Below are 16,075 nucleotides of genomic sequence, written 5' to 3' on the forward strand. Positions count from 1 at the left end.
AGTGTCTTAAATGCTTCACTTGTACCGCATATCTCCTGTGAACTCCATCATGTACGCTATAGTAACCTCTGTGCTGAACAATGACCGGCTTTAATTCACAACAAGAAAGGAGAGAGCCACTCACTGTAGAATAGCAATTATGCAATGGATCTGGCAGGTCTGATAAAATGAATGAAACCATATGACTTGGCAAACTGGCTTCATGGTTAATGCAGGACTTCCTGGACGGAGGTGGAAGTTATTGGAGGACTGTTCCCCCTGCGGGATAGTAAAGAGATTTGGCCATACTCTGCAGATGTCTGCGATGCAGAGGGAGAGATAGGAGCTGTCTGCTGCAGGATGGATGAGATGAGGAAATGAGAGAGATAGACCCAGGATCAGCCTATGAATCGGAGGCCAATGACGGTATCAAAGGACCAATGCCAAAAATGGTGTCTAGAGGAGTTGCATCTCCATTTTTTTTCCCCAGTGCAATAACTTGACCAATTCAGAAGACCACCTTGTATAGACAGAAGATACATTGGCATCCCTGTAATTGCCTGAACCTTTAACCTGGAGGCAGGAAGTGATCACTTTACTCTGGGAGGTCTAACGGTTGGCCTCTATCATAGGACAGCATCAGTTATTGACACACTGCAGTAATGGCCTACCTTCGGGCAGGTAGCTTCACACAGAGTAATGATGACCCGTGCTCGCCTGCAAGCCACTGCTTTTCTTCTCATCGATGCAATTACTGCACTGAAGTATTGCTGGCCAAAAGCCCCCATAGCAAGGAGGAAGATCACAATTCCCCGCTGCTCCTCTTACCAGCAGTCCTAAAGCCGAAAATACCTCTAAGAACAACGCTGCATTTCTGTAGAAGTGTAAACCTAATTGGTTCATCTGTATTATAGAAATGGATATAGGAGCTGTTGTGTGCACAGGTTGGCGTGATGCATTCATTATTGTTGACGCTGATGTGCGTTTAGCCCCCACCAGTGAGAAATGAGATGCAAAAGAGGTAATTTTCTTTTTCTCTCAAGATGGTGTGTAATTGTGTGAGTTACAGTGGAAGGGAGTGGGGGGGGGCATCTCTCCACAATCATTCTGACAAAGACTTTAATTCACCGTAATTATACAGATGAATTGAAATATACAGCAAGACAGGGAATCACTCCAATTATGCAGAGTTGATTAAAACTTGGACCCCATGCCAGGGTGCTGCAGGAGAATGGGAGGAGTCAAGATGTGCACCATATAAGCAGTGAGCACAGGAGGCTGGTGAACATCTGCACCACGCAGGCCCAAACCACAGAGAGGATTATTGTATCTCTTGCAAAACAGAAGTGTTGCACTCTCTACAACTAGGCTGAAAAGTAACAATAAACAGTTTGATGGTCTAGTGCATAAGGAAGAGTGTCTGCTCTTGACAGAAGGTAAACTCCTCAGTTTCCTAATGAAGATGGATCAATGCTATTCATTTACTGACAACCGCACACGGTGTACAGCACAGCCCATATCCTGTGCTGTGTCACTGAACATAGCTACGGCATTAACGAGCATGGTGAGGATAAGTCCTTGGCATCTGGAGATCATGGTCAGTGGAGGAGAACGAGGGAGAGCCAAAGGGAGGGGGAGAGGAAAAAGGGAGATGGGGAAATAAAAGTGAAACAGACACAGAGACAAAGAGAATGAGAGGAGGAAAGATCACAAATAGGGAGGGCCAGAGTGAAAAGGGCAAGACATTTGTCACCCTCTCCTACATGACCATAGGAAGAAAGAACAATATCATTAATCTCCTGACATTTCAATATTGTATTAACCTTTCTAGTGGAATTTTCTGTGCTCATTAGTCTTTTTTGAGGGGGAGAACAATAATAATCGATAGAACAAGCTCTGGACACGATCTAGAAGTATAGTGCAGTCAAATAACATACAACCTCAAGCCAGTCATATGATGCTGCCCTGTCGTTAGTCATCACTCCCCTTATATACTTTAAATAATTGGTTAGAATAAAAACATATCAAATATAAAGATAAATGAAAGTGGAAGCGTTTAGCTGTTGCTCTCCAGTAGGTCACAGTCATGAAAGAGAAAAATGGCCGAGTTGTAAAACAACAGTTTAAGATTGCAACACAAACACATCAGCCGTCTTATGTGAAGAGAAAAAAGCCCTGAGGCCACACAAAGCACAATGTCTCACCACTGCCCCCCCCCCCCCCCCCACACCCCCACTCAGTTAGTCAGCAATGGAAAGATAGAAAGACAGAGAGGGTGGAGAAGAGGCAGGATGAATCTAAAGGTGCCCACACCCTTTAAACCCCACCGCCTGGATCCTCCCTCCCTGTAATACCTCCACAGCCTGTTCACCCTTGTCCTCACCTTCCATTCATCAATACCTGAAGAACACCAGCCATTCAAATCACTAGCACTCCCCAGGTCATTTGACTAAGAAAACACCCTCATTTATTCCCATTATGCGCCCTCACTGAACATCAAGCACTGGCAGGCCTTTTGTCTATCATCATTTACATTTAGCCTCTATGATTGGTGGTGCCGGTGTTTTGTTGAGCGCGTTCAGCGAAGCTTTTATGTAAACGTGTCACTTTTGAATGGTGTGATTTTATGTTTACATCGAGCATTCCTAACCTTGGGGAGTATTCACCTGGGTTCAAGGGTTATTTCAATACTGTCATAATAGGTATACCTTGACATGTTGACTTAGACAAGAGCCTTCTAATGGGTTTCTTTGAATTCACAGGGAAATGAATGGGTGCCAGATTCACACACCTACATGTGTTTTCCTCTGTGTGAGGAAGGCTTTTAATTAGTGTTCTATTGTAAAGTGTAGTAGTTTAGCAGAAATCAATCATATTTGTAAAAGAAGAGTATTGTTTTGGACAGGAGCATTAGGAAAGCAGGGGGTGGAGAAAATAGAATGAACACTAATTTGCAAAATTATATTAGAATGCTTTTATCCCCGCTGATGCCTTTAGCCTCCCTGGTTGCAGCCCAAAGTTGCAAATCAACAAGCTTGCCTGTTTTTAAATATAATAAAGTTCCATGTTTAATTGCCTGCATTTTTCAAAAAATGTACATTCCCATTTGGTTGCATTCTTTCTATGGTGTCTCAATTTCCATAATGTGTATATTTAGTGTTCCAATAGATGATATTTTAGAATTTGTTGTTTATTGAGAAATAACCAAATAAACCAACAATTATGATTATCAGTTGCTCATTTTATTATCAAAATAATAGCATTAGCTATTACTAAGCAAAATGCTGCCAAACAATCACTTGAGTTAATGAGATGAAAGGGTTCGATGGATTTCTCCATATATTTGGTGTTGGTGTTTGGACTCTATGTTTCTGAATGCAGAATCAAGCTGATATTTTCTTTCAGTATGTTTGTGTTTTAGCTGCTCCAGTTCAATAGTGCTGGGATTCCACTCTCTTTTAGTTTTGGTTTCCAGGTGATTTGTTATGTAGTATTCATATAACACTTCACCTTCATCTTTCAGAGCTAATTACAGTATTAACTTCAAGATGATGTCAATGATACTAAATGCTAACCACAAAATCCCTTAAGGGTGTTTTATCTGTACATGGTTTGAGTGCTGCAATGTACATTTGCAGTAAGGAGTATATTTTTCAAGTTTTGATAATCAAATTTGAATTTTTGCCAAAGTGTATCTGGCCTCTTTTGAGTTTTTGTTGGCTGTCTAATTTTGCTTTTCAGGGTGCTGATTGCAGTGCCTCTAGTAAATGTATCATATTAATCTAATGGTTTATAACAGTCTTAATAATTATCATAAGCACTTTAATAAAATCTCAATTAAAGTGATTACACTTTGGTAATATTAAACGTATGACGATGAGCTTACAGATGCAAAGAGGACGGCAGAGAAAAGCTGAGGGAGGGAAGATTCCAGCTGACGGCATGAGGAGGCCATTTTCCTCTGGGTTAATTGTGCGGACCCATAGGCACTAAATAAGGATGGTTAGAATGACTGGCTAAGTGACAAATGGATGAACAAATCACCCAGATTACTTCCCAGTTATTAAAAAAAAATTGGTATTTGGCTGTGTTCCGCTCTCCCTCTCTCATTAAGTCTGGCAGTTGCACCACTGACGCCTATCTTTTACAATAAAACCTCTCACTTCAGTTTTCACAAGTTGAAACAAGCCTAAGTGTTTCACATTGATTAGAAACAACTTTTTGTAATGATGTGAAATTGTGATGAGTCGGTTGGTGAGATCATTAAACGTAAATGAGTTTTGATTGATTGTCTGAAGAGGTGGCGTTTGACCTGCAGCTGTAGTGTAAATGGCTGTGGAGAGGTGCTGGTAAGCTGTCTGCAGACTGAGCACCTGGGATGGCGGGTTCCTGGCTGGCATTCTCGCTGAGGAAAGCGACAGTAAGCTGAGTTGTCAGACAGTGCACAGCTGTTCACTTAATTGCCTCGTAGTTTGGGAAGGAGGTTAATGAAGCAGTTTGGCGATCAGAAATGAGAGACAGCCTGAATGTGCACAAAAGAAATTAGATTCTGGCTGCTGGGACAGGGTTGAAAGCAACAGCAGTTTAAATTATTGATTGCATAAACTGAAATACAAAAGGGATAAAGAAACAGGAAGTGCAAAGAGAAGGACAGGTTAGCAAACTGTACAGACTTTACACATGTGTTCATGTTCAGCATGTTCCTTTACAGAGTAATTAGGCCCCAAACTGATAACGACATTTTTAATCCTGACAAAATATTTTGTGCATGACTAAACTTCTTTCATTAAAATTATGCTCTTTCATTCTCTTCTTTGTAAGCTTGAAAGACGGTGATGCTGATTTGACCTCAATTATTTTGTACATCTATACATATCATATTACAAATATTGGTGCGAAAAAAAAAAACTTTTACAAACTGATAATTAAACACTTTTTTGCAATAATTATAACTGTGACCAATTATTTTCATGACTGATTGAACTACTGATTATTTTCTTAATTAATCAACTTCTTGTTTGGGATATTAAATGTTACTAAGTGTAAAATATTTCCCAGAGCCCATGGTGATGTTTCTTTTTATGCAACAAATAGAATAAAACCTGAAAACATGATCACATTATCAATTGTTCACAGTAAGAGGGCTGGAAAACAGCCTAAACCATAAAGTCATTATTAATAAAGTTGCCATACATGGATTTTACCGGATTGATTATCAACTGAGTATTTTATCTTTATAACAAAACTGTTATGCAGCATTACATTGTAAAATGTATATTATATATATATATATATGTAAACGGTGATATGTTTTTTGCGGAAGACCATTATGTTAAACAATTTAGTTGATAACAATTGCCCAGTTTCCCAACCCCAGTCTATAGTATTAGGCTGTATATACACCATAATTATTGTTGGCACAATGTCGCTGATATGTTTCATGCATTTTATGAAAACACCTTTAAATGAAGCAAGGACAAAAATAACAATATACTAATGTGCACACACACTCCCCTTCCACCTTTTCTAATGTTGTAACGCATGCCATTACACTTCTGAGCCTTCCCCCGAGCACACAGGTAGAGTAACTGTAAGGACCAGATCAAACACCATCCAGCCTCATGGCATATTCATGCCATTATGGGGTGGAAACCCCTGGCAGCAAGTGTGTCCCCCTTATATCCTTAATCACCTGCATCTCATTGTGGCGCATGGACACACCTCCACTCATTAAAATGATGGATGGAGGCATAAGGGGATGCTGTCCCCTATTCCAAATTATTTAGTTCTTGTTTAGAAAAGTGCTTATTAGAGAACACCTGGGGGAACGCGGGGGGGAGGGGACCTCCAAAAACGGAGAGAATGGAGGAGGAGGGGAGTGGGAATTCTGAAACCATCATTATCATAGCTTATCATAAACATTACATTACTGAAAACAATAATTATTTTTTGTCTTTAGTCTTTTGATTATTTCAGTGTATACAATAAAGGTATAAATGCTGCATTTTTTTGTATTCAATTAACTTACACTACATTTCCATATTTTTACATTTCAAAATATTCATCAACAACACAGATTAAATATATTTTTTAAATGATCAAATAGTCTAGTGGACTCAGAATATGCCATCAGCGTGATGGCTTTCAGCAGCTGTCTCTCTCTTGAGGCTCCTTGATGTTGAGTTGGGCAACACTAGTCATTAGCTTGTAAAAAAAGGACTTCCAGTTCTTTGAGGCTCAGGAGGGAGTATAAAAGGGACCAACGACCTCTCAATTTCCCTCACTGGTGTTTGAATAAGCCAGACCGACAGTGGTTGACATTAAAGACTCCCATAGGCCAGGATATTGCCTCTGTGAGAACAAGCAGTAGGCAGGTTAGATGCAATAAACTGGAACTAAATATATTTCGGTCTCCAATTAGGATAAGTTGCTGTCAAGAGTCGCTGTTTGGCGACAATGTCATCTTCTGATTTTATGGATATTTTGTTTGGCTGCATCAGCAGCTATCCCACTTGCTACTGAGTGATGAGAAATAAGATGAGCACTGTATTGGCTCTCTTATATAACCTCATTGAAGCCTCCTTACGCCTAATTGGCAGCAATCTAGGCCTGTCAAATTGAATATAATCCCTTCACCGTTAGTTTTAGCTTTCCTCTATTGCTCCAAATGTCTTTACTGAATGACATGGGAGGGTGATATTGTGAGTAATGGAGTACACTAATGGAATTGGCATTAGGTAATACATTTGATAGCTACTGTACATAAATGGCTGATTAGCCTCTGAGCCAAGGATATTGATAGTTTCCTCCTTGACTGGAAGCACATACTGTAGGGCCTTTCTCATTTCACTAATTTCCCCTCCTCGACTCCTCGACTCCTCGGTCCTCCGGTAGTGACTCGGAAATGGTTTTCGGCGTGCCATGTTGAAGGACATCTAATCGATATCCAGTCTCTGATAGTGTTACGTTATTATGCTTTGAGTGCTCTCATACTTGTTAGATTCTGAAATTGTATATATATATATATATATATATATGTATGTATATGTATGTATGTATATGTATGTATATATATATATATGTGTATATATATATATGTATGTGTATGTATGTATGTATGTATGTATATATATGTGTGTGTGTGTGTGTGTGTGTGTGTGTGTGTGTGTGTGTGTGTGTGTGCCCTCCCGCCCGCATCTGTAGCCTGTTATTGTCTCATGATACCGCACTGTGAATGAATTCAAAGTAAATATATAAGTTGTCATGAACACATCTGTCCATCAGACAGAGGGCTGCTGTGCCTCCTGTCATCATTAATGGACGTCTCTTTAAAATGACCGCTCAGAGGAGAGGAGTTCTCATTTCTCTGACCGCCTGCTGCTTCCCCTCCTCTCTCCTCGGTTCCCCTCCTAGGCTCCTCCGATCGCATCTCCTGTGGGCGGGACTAAGACACGAGGAAAGGAGTCGAGGAGGGGAAATTAGTGAAATGAGGAAGGCCCAGAGTGTCCTCTCGGGTGAAGCCAGCTCTGAAGATCTCCAAATTGAATTACAATGGATGAAATGACTTTGAGCTTTGTTATGATGCTTTTCAATTTTAGCTTTAATAAATAAGTTAAGGCTATAAATGTATTAATTGTATTCATATTTCCATAGATAATAGTGTACTTTGCATTCATGGATTATGACACAATTATGATTTATTAGACATTTCAATTGTTTTTTTCTGTTCATGTCACGAAATAATTATAATCCTGCTTTGTTTAATATGGTAATAAGACTAAGACAATAATAAATTGGTCTTAATATTGAATGTGTCGCCCACAATTGTGTATTGTCATACAACTCTGTTGTTGTCCAGAAAAAACATCTAGCCCATTAAGACTTGTTATGATTGTTTTGTAACATACTATGACCTCTTGACATAATATGACTTATCCATTATATTTCCAATACTATTGTTTGACTCTTTATGACATTTATTATGACCTACTGTAGTATGCGTTTCGATTACATCTTTTGTTTATATTATAATAGTAAATACTTTACTATGACCTTATATAAAATTACCCTTTTTTCATTCTTTGAAATATAATACTATTACTTTTTCTACATGACATGATAACATTTTTAATATAATGTCAATGTTTTAATGACATGCTACTAGGACCTTTTTTTGAATCTCTTTTTGTTATCTACTCTTTGACAAACCTTTCATATTTCCATGACATGCTATGACTTATTTGATATGAGAATCACAAATGACCCATTGAGACATACATGAAATGCTCGGCAGAAAAAATACCTAATATAAAAACTAAACTTTTTTTCCCCTGTTTTTTATTTATGGCTACAGTAACAAAGAATGGGCTTGGGATACAGATTAGTTTCATAAATATTGTGTGATAGAATATTGTGGAATTTGTTAATGTAGGTGAAAACAAGATCAGTCTCATTATCTCAATGAAGATAAATATCCAAAGACACATACATAGTTTGAACTTTTTTATTCATCTTTTTTTTTGTTCTTTTACATTTTTGCTTTACGAAACAAATGTTTGCAGATGTCCTATGAATAAACAACAGCACCCTTCCTCCTTAAAAACAGGGGTCCGCCACCACCGTCTTAAAAAGAAAAGAGACTCTTCTTGTCCAATTGCAACCTCTCCAGATTCCCAAAGTGACTCTTATTTCCTGTATTTGACATTCGTTTAAGTGCATTAGTAGACAACATAACCATTTAGATTAATGTGCAATAGCTGAGTTTATGGTCAATGCGAAAAAGATATATACATTGCAGCTATGACTCACATTAACTGTCTTTTTTTAATCACTTGATCTAGCGTCAGAACTGGAGAGGGTGACAATCACAACGCAAGGAGTCTCCTTTCAAGCACAGCCTTCGTAAACAGCAACCTTTACCAACATCATTATCATCGTCATCATCAGGATTAACTAGACTCTTTTGCCATACCTGTTTTCTTCCAGTAAGACAAAAAGGTTAATAGATAGAATGGTTTAAAATAAAGTTTAGTGATTGTGCTTTTAAAACCAAAGTAAAACAAATAACAAACATTGACAACAACACGAAACATAACAGTGCATTACAAAAAAGAAAAGAAAAGAAAAAAGAAATCCCAAAGTGGCACTTTCTTGGGGCAGCTAAATAATATAGCAATTTACAACATGGATGGAAATGATAAAAATAATTATATTTACTGGCATAATAAAATTAGAATTCGCAAAATAAAACATGGAAGACAAATTTGAGGTACCACAGTGGGTAAAACAAGAGGACATCATGTATACACGTATATTTACAGACAGTCCACCCCTCTCTGCTTGCAGCTTTTTTATTACAGTAATATCTGTATTGGCTCTCCAAAGTTCTTGGCGAGGCAAGCAGAGTCATGTCAATGTCTGGAGCAGGATTTCTCTCCATATTGCATTGGAATTAAACATAAATATACTACTGCGTATTTTGTTTTCAATGCACCATTCTTTTATCTTCAGACACTCCTTTTTTTTTTTTTTAAATGGACATAGAAAATGATAATTTAGAAAAAAAAGCATTGGTCTGTTTTCCAGATGTAAAGAAACACTACTGATGTACAGTATAATGGCAGCCAACATGATGGTGAAATACTGAAATATTTAAAATTGTAAGAGAAAGAATGGTGCTCCACTCTTGGAAAAATCAGGACAGTTCTTCTTCTGTTCTTCAGCTTTCTACCATCTGTAAAAAATAGAAAAAAATGGTTAACATATCTTTCATAACCAGAGCTAAAGATCGTCAGTAACAGATATTTTTATATCATGTATACAACATCAAGTCAAATTACTCGTGTGTGTGTTAACCTAACTGATAATAAACCTGTTTCTGATTCAGATCCTGATATATGCAATAAGTAGCAAGGCAATACAGTAAATTCATGTGGAACAAGGTTTAAGGTTATTTAAAAAAAAATTGCAGTTTATTTTTCCTATGTACTGTATATCCAAGTACAATTATTCAAAAATTCACCCAATTTAGATATTGACATAGGTAATGCCATATTCACAACTGTTGAGGCATATATGCACCTCAGACTCTTCATCTCCTGGTTGGAAGGCCCCCGTGGTGTTGAGGCTCATGTCTGCAGGGTTCCTGCGGCCCCCGTCTCCTCTCCGCCGCCCCCCCGAGCCCCTGGAAGACATGGAGCTGGAGGAGCTGGGGTCCCGGGGGCTGTTGACTGTGGGGAACTGTGGTCGGCTATAGGGCTGAATGTCCTCTGAAGGGTCAAAGAACAGTTTTAGGAAGGTATTGAGTCTTGCTTAATCAAAAACATTGCAAACAGCATTGAGGGGCCACATGGTATTTGCTGTTGTACCTGCGTGTTGGCGAGCCTTGTTGGCGGTGCTACCCTCATGTTTAGTCCCTTTCCCTCCATGAGCAGTCCTTTGTCTCTCCTGAGCCTCTCTGCGCTCAGAGGAGCTGGTTCTGGTGTCCGAACTCTCTCTAAGCTGGTAGCCCCCGGTTCCTCCTCTCTTGTCTCGACCTTCAACTGCTTTGGGGGAAACTCCCCGGCCCTCCAAGACTGCCTTGGACGGGTGTGTAGGTGACTTGAGCACTGCAGGAGGTGGAATGGGCGGAGGAGGGAGATCTGAAGAATAAACACAGGAACCAAGAACACATTAAACAGACATCAAAAACAAATGTGGAAACAACATAAAGTGGGCTCATGTAACTTGTGTGCATCGTGTGTAGCTCAGTTGTCTCACACCTGCAAGGTGACACACAAACACAGCTGTAGTGTGTGTACATACACTCAGAGCTCTGCACATAGCAATGCCGAGCGGAGACTCCTCCGTGCCGACAGTAAACACAACAGATTACATTAGGGAGGCCAAATCTGAGAGTTATGACATTTGTGCAAGAGGCAAGAGAGGAGAAAGAGGGGAGGAAGACGGGGGTGTGACGGTCAGCAGCTGGTTCTCTGAACTGCTCCACTTCCCCTGTCGATGAATCAATGCTGCTTGTCCTTGAGCCATTATTCATATTAGGCCAGTGGGCCGCCTGGTCTCGTACACATTTCACCATCCTAACAACATGCCCCCAATCGATGGATTTTCATCTTGTAATCAGCATCCGACCTGAAGGATGGTTTGTCTGCGGTCAGACCTATAATCCACATATGATTAGTTGTTGATAAACATTTCAAGTGCCAACTCTTACACCTTGCTTGAATTCCGAAGGCTATCTTATATTCTTGACTAAACACGATGTATGGTGTAGTCTTCACTGTGTATCTCTGTGTGTTGTTGTAATACGTGGTCCTGTAGCAGCTTTTCTTTTTAGCTCTTTTTCAGGTGTTTATATTTGCAATAACATCACAACCATGTTGTCAGAACGGTTTATTGATGGGTAGTCATATACATATACAGTGGGGCAAAAAAGTATTTAGTCAGCCACCAATTGTGCAAGTTCTCCCACTTAAAAAGATGAGAGAGGCCTGTCATTTTCATCCTAGGTATACCTCAACTATGAGAGACAGAATGGGGGGAAAGAATCCAGGAAATCACATTGTAGGATCTTTAATGAATTAATTGGTAAATTCCTCAGTAAAATAAGTATTTGGTCACCTACAAACAAACAAGATTTCTGGCTCTCACAGACCTGTAACTTCTTCTTTAAGAGCCTCCTCTGTCCTCCACTTGTTAACTGTATTAATGGCACCTGTTTGAACTCGTTATCAGTATAAAAGACACCTGTCCACAACCTCAAACAGTCACACTCCAAACTCCACTATGGCCAAGACCAAAGAGCTGTCAAAGGACACCAGAAACAAAAATTGTAGACCTGCACCAGGCTGGGAAGACTGAATCTGCAATAGGTAAGCAGCTTGGTGTGAAGAAATCAACTGTGGGAGCAATTATTAGAAAATGGAAGACATACAAGACCACTGATAATCTCCCTCGATCTGGGGCTCCACGCAAGATCTCACCGCGTGGGGTCAAAATGATCATAAGAACGGTGAGCAAAAATCCCAGACCCACACAGGGGGACCTAGCCAATGACCTGCAGAGAGCTGGGAACAAAGTAACAAAGGCTACAATCATTAACACACTACGCCGCCAGGGACTCAAATCCTGCAGTGCCAGACGTGTCCCCCTGCTTAAGCCAGTACATGTCCAGGCCCGTCTGAAGTTTGCTAGAGGGCATTTAGATGATCCAGAAGAGGATTGGGAGAATGTCATATGGTCAGATGAAACCAAAATAGAACTTTTTGGTAAAAACTCAACTAGACGTGTTTGGAGGAGAAAGAATGCTGAGTTGCATCCAAAGAACACCATACCTACTGTGAAACATGGGGGTGGAAACATCATGCTTTGGGGCTGTTCTTCTGCAAAGGGACCAGGACGACTGATCCGTGTAAAGGAAGGAATGAATGGGGCCATGTATCGTGAGACTTTGAGTGACAACCTCCTTCCATCAGCAAGGGCATTGAAGATGAAACGTGGCTGGGTCTTTCAGCATGACAATGATCCCAAACACACCGCCCGGGCAACGAAGGAGTGGCTTCGTAAGAAGCATTTCAAGGTCCTGGAGTGGCCTAGCCAGTCTCCAGATCTCAACCCCATAGAAAATCTTTGGAGGGAGTTGAAAGTCTGTGTTGCCCAGCGACAGCCCCAAAACATCACTGCTCTAGAGGAGATCTGCATGGAGGAATGGGCCAAAATACCAGCAACAGTGTGTGAAAACCTTGTGAAGACTTACAGAAAACGTTTGACCTCTGTCATTGCCAACAAAGGGTTTATAACAAAGTATTGAGATGAACTTTAGTTATTGACCAAATACGTATTTTCCACCATAATTTGCAAATAAATTCTTTAAAAATCAGACAATGTGATTTTCTGGATTTGTTTTTTCTCATTTTGTCTCTCATAGTTGAGGTATACCTAGGATGAAAATTACAGGCCTCTCTCATCTTTTTAAGTGGGAGAACTTGCACAATTGACGGCTGACTAAATACTTTTTTGCCCCACTGTAGATTTAAAAAAAAAAAGGCAGTGTTTGGAGATGGATGCGGGCCGACTTGACTTCACGTCTAGCGTTATTCCATTGCAAGATGGTCTTTAGTTAATGCATAGTAGTGAATACAATGACTGCACTATGATACTAAGATGTTCGCTTTTTAAGTGGCATAGTATTACATGACATTGTTTTAAGACCTTTTTTTACAACATTTTTTGTGAGTATTGGGGTTTTCTTTTGACATCATTATGAAACATTATACTATGACTATTATATTCCATAAATTAAAAGACTCATGGCATGGATAGTCTCTGTTTTTCGATTGTGGCACACTGGACTTTGTGGGAAATCAAAGCTTTTATTCCCATTTTTACACTCGAGAGGCTAATGAGGCAGGTGATGTCTTTGCTGTGTCTTGTTGGCGGAATCAAGCAGCTCCAATACACTCTTCTGATTATCCTCTACCTCCATACTCTCCTCCTGAATACAAAAAAGGGGCCAGTCAATATCATACAGCAAAGAGGTGTCTGCAGTTTTTTAATATCTCTCTTGCCTCCTGAGTCCTGCCTCAGTGTAAGTCCGATCAATGCCACAGTCTGTGAGATATGGCTCACTACGAGGGAGGAGCACAGTGCCTGTTAGATTTATGAGGAAATATGGGCGAGGACAGAGCTCAGGTCTGAAAAGTGTCTCTGGGCTTGCCAAGGAGGGTGTATTGGATGGCCCCGTGGTTAATTAGGCAGACGGGACTGAGACAGATCAAAAGAGACAGGGAAGGGTTAAGTTCAGAGAAGGTAGACAAAGGTATTTGAGTCAAACACAATATGAATCATGAGGGGAATATAACTTGGGAGTTTCCAAATCCACTGAGCAAACAGGAGTGAAATGAGTGGGTCAGAAAGGGGTGGGGAAGGGAGGCTGTTTGGGTGTTAGGGGGGTTGCTGATCCATTTGTTAAACTGTCGCCTTAACTGATGGTATGTATGTGTATTTACAGTGATGCGCTGGGATAGTAGTCCAGTCTGCAGAAATTGGAAAGGTACAGTGACATACAATAACCTACAGAAACACAGGTATACACATTGTGTTTTGCATTGTTAATATCCTTCTTAACATTTCATAAAATCTCACCTAACACCTCAGCACCAGTGTTCTAGACCACAGACAGGGGTATGAAGGGTGGGGGTTGAAGGAAAGACAGGGGGGGGGGGGGGGGGGGGGGCAGGGGAGGCAATAACCTCCAAATGAAAAACAATCCATTCAGATCAAATGCAATCAGCAGGAGGACTGATGGACAGACAGAGCTGCATAGCTGTCAGTCCGCCCCCTCGCTGCTCAAACAAAGACGGAGGGGAGCACAGGAGAAGAGGGGAGAGTCGAGTGGGATGGAGAGATCACTCCAAAGGGAGGGGCAGTGGATGGGGAAGGAGCCTGGATATAAGGATGATGGCAGACGGCGGAGGTTGGGTGGGTTGGATTCTCTGCAGTGATATAGCTGGTCTGGCTCCCAGTGAGCTGGATATTAAATCTCCCTGTCAAGTGCTTCCAACACTCAAGGACACCTGACACTAAGAGGAGAGCCAGCTCTGGGAAAGCACATACTGTACACTGCAGAGTGAGCGCCTACACACACATGCAGAGAAATACAACAGGAAATACATATCCACAGGATCAAAGCATTCAGGAAACAGCTAGAATAAGTGGTGTTCCACTGCTAGCATGTGTATTGTTAAGAGTTATGCTTTAAAAGTCAATTGCTCTTTCTCTTAACAAGGTTAAAGCTTTCCCTTCCGTGTGCAGCTACTCCGGTATTTAGCCCCTGTTTGGTTTATGTCCGGCTCTTGAAGGTGGCACTTCAGTGAGAGCCAGCACCTGGATCAATTTCATTAGTGGCTAGAGTGGAGAGACATCCCAGTGTCAGCAGACCCAAGCTGGACAGAGCTCCCTGGAGACCACCCCCCCTCCAGTCGTCCCCACCATGGCCCTGGCCTCCAGCCCACCACTTGCCCGATCTGTTCAGCACTGTCACAGATTAGGAATGATGCCATGTATGCATGTGCGTGAACACATGAGAGAAGATTAAAGCCCTGGCTCATGGCCACCCATACCCAACCCATACTCAGTTATTTACACTAAATCACAGTAAACGGCACTTTTACCCAACATTTCTGTAGAGGGAATAGAGACATAGTCATTGATACAAACTGGCCATCTGTGTACTTGTGGGACAGAACTCAATTGTTAGTATTGTTCCATGCCTGTCTATTAGTCTGGTGGCTGTATAAAGTAATTAAAACCATTTACAGACAAACATAGTTTGTACTAAACTTAGTTCATACTAATACTATTTTAAAGTTTCAAAAATATGGTAGATTATGTAGTTGCAATAATAAACCCTATATCATATGCCACAACCTACATTTAGATTTATTTTTGATAAATTAATCATTAGTCTTGAAATGTAGATTTACATCGTGCTTAAGTAGAGACCATCCAGCCGCTAGAAAGAATCAGTTCAGAGGCCTTAAGTGGGAAAAAAATACATGTTTTCTGACTGTATCTATCATGGTGACAAAACATGTCCACGTGCAGTAAGAAATATTATCCAAATAATAATATATTTATAATAATAAATATATAATAATATTAATTGTGGCTGGTAACAAGATATATTTGTAGAAAGAAAATGCTCAATTAACATTAAATATTTGGGTAGGAATCTATTAGCATCAACATACTGTACACAAGATGTTTTTGTTTTGAAGGTAGTTTGAACTTTGAATTATTGTGTTTTTATAATAATTAATCCATGTTTACCTTCATTATAGACTTCACGTCGCTGGTTTCCTGGATGAGCCGCTGGATGAGCCGCTGGATGAGCTGCTGGATGAGCCGCTGGATGAGCCGCTGGATGCTGTTTCTGCTTCTTAGGAGGCCTCCTGTGTACAGCTGCCATGCTCATGTTACTGTCAGTGGACACCGGGCTGCTGGGACGGTGGCCTGACGGGTTTATTTGGTATTTTCGTGCTGAGGAAAAATAAACACAAGAACAGTTTACTTTCACAATTCCTCACATGTCTTACAG

The 16,075-nt window shown here is 40.5% G+C and overlaps 1 protein-coding gene across 6 annotated transcripts in view; it reads right to left on the reverse strand.

Moving 5' to 3' along the window:
- Window positions 1-8,468: 8,468 nt before the first annotated feature.
- Window positions 8,469-16,075, reverse strand: part of robo1 (roundabout, axon guidance receptor, homolog 1) — a 344,541-nt gene continuing 336,934 nt past the window's right edge. For all 6 annotated transcript variants that reach the window (XM_079674651.1, XM_079674649.1, XM_079674653.1 and 3 more), the window contains 4 exons: window positions 15,808-16,017; window positions 10,347-10,619; window positions 10,060-10,247; window positions 8,469-9,712 (listed from right to left, as the gene is read on the reverse strand). In XM_079674651.1, coding sequence (XP_079530777.1) covers window positions 9,698-9,712; window positions 10,060-10,247; window positions 10,347-10,619; window positions 15,808-16,017 — 686 coding nt within the window. In that variant the 3' untranslated portion in view covers window positions 8,469-9,697. The remainder of the gene's footprint in view (window positions 9,713-10,059; window positions 10,248-10,346; window positions 10,620-15,807; window positions 16,018-16,075) is intronic.

Source organism: Notothenia rossii (genome assembly GCF_949606895.1).
Source record: "Notothenia rossii genome assembly, chromosome: 4".
NCBI classification, from domain to species: Eukaryota; Metazoa; Chordata; class Actinopteri; order Perciformes; family Nototheniidae; genus Notothenia; species Notothenia rossii.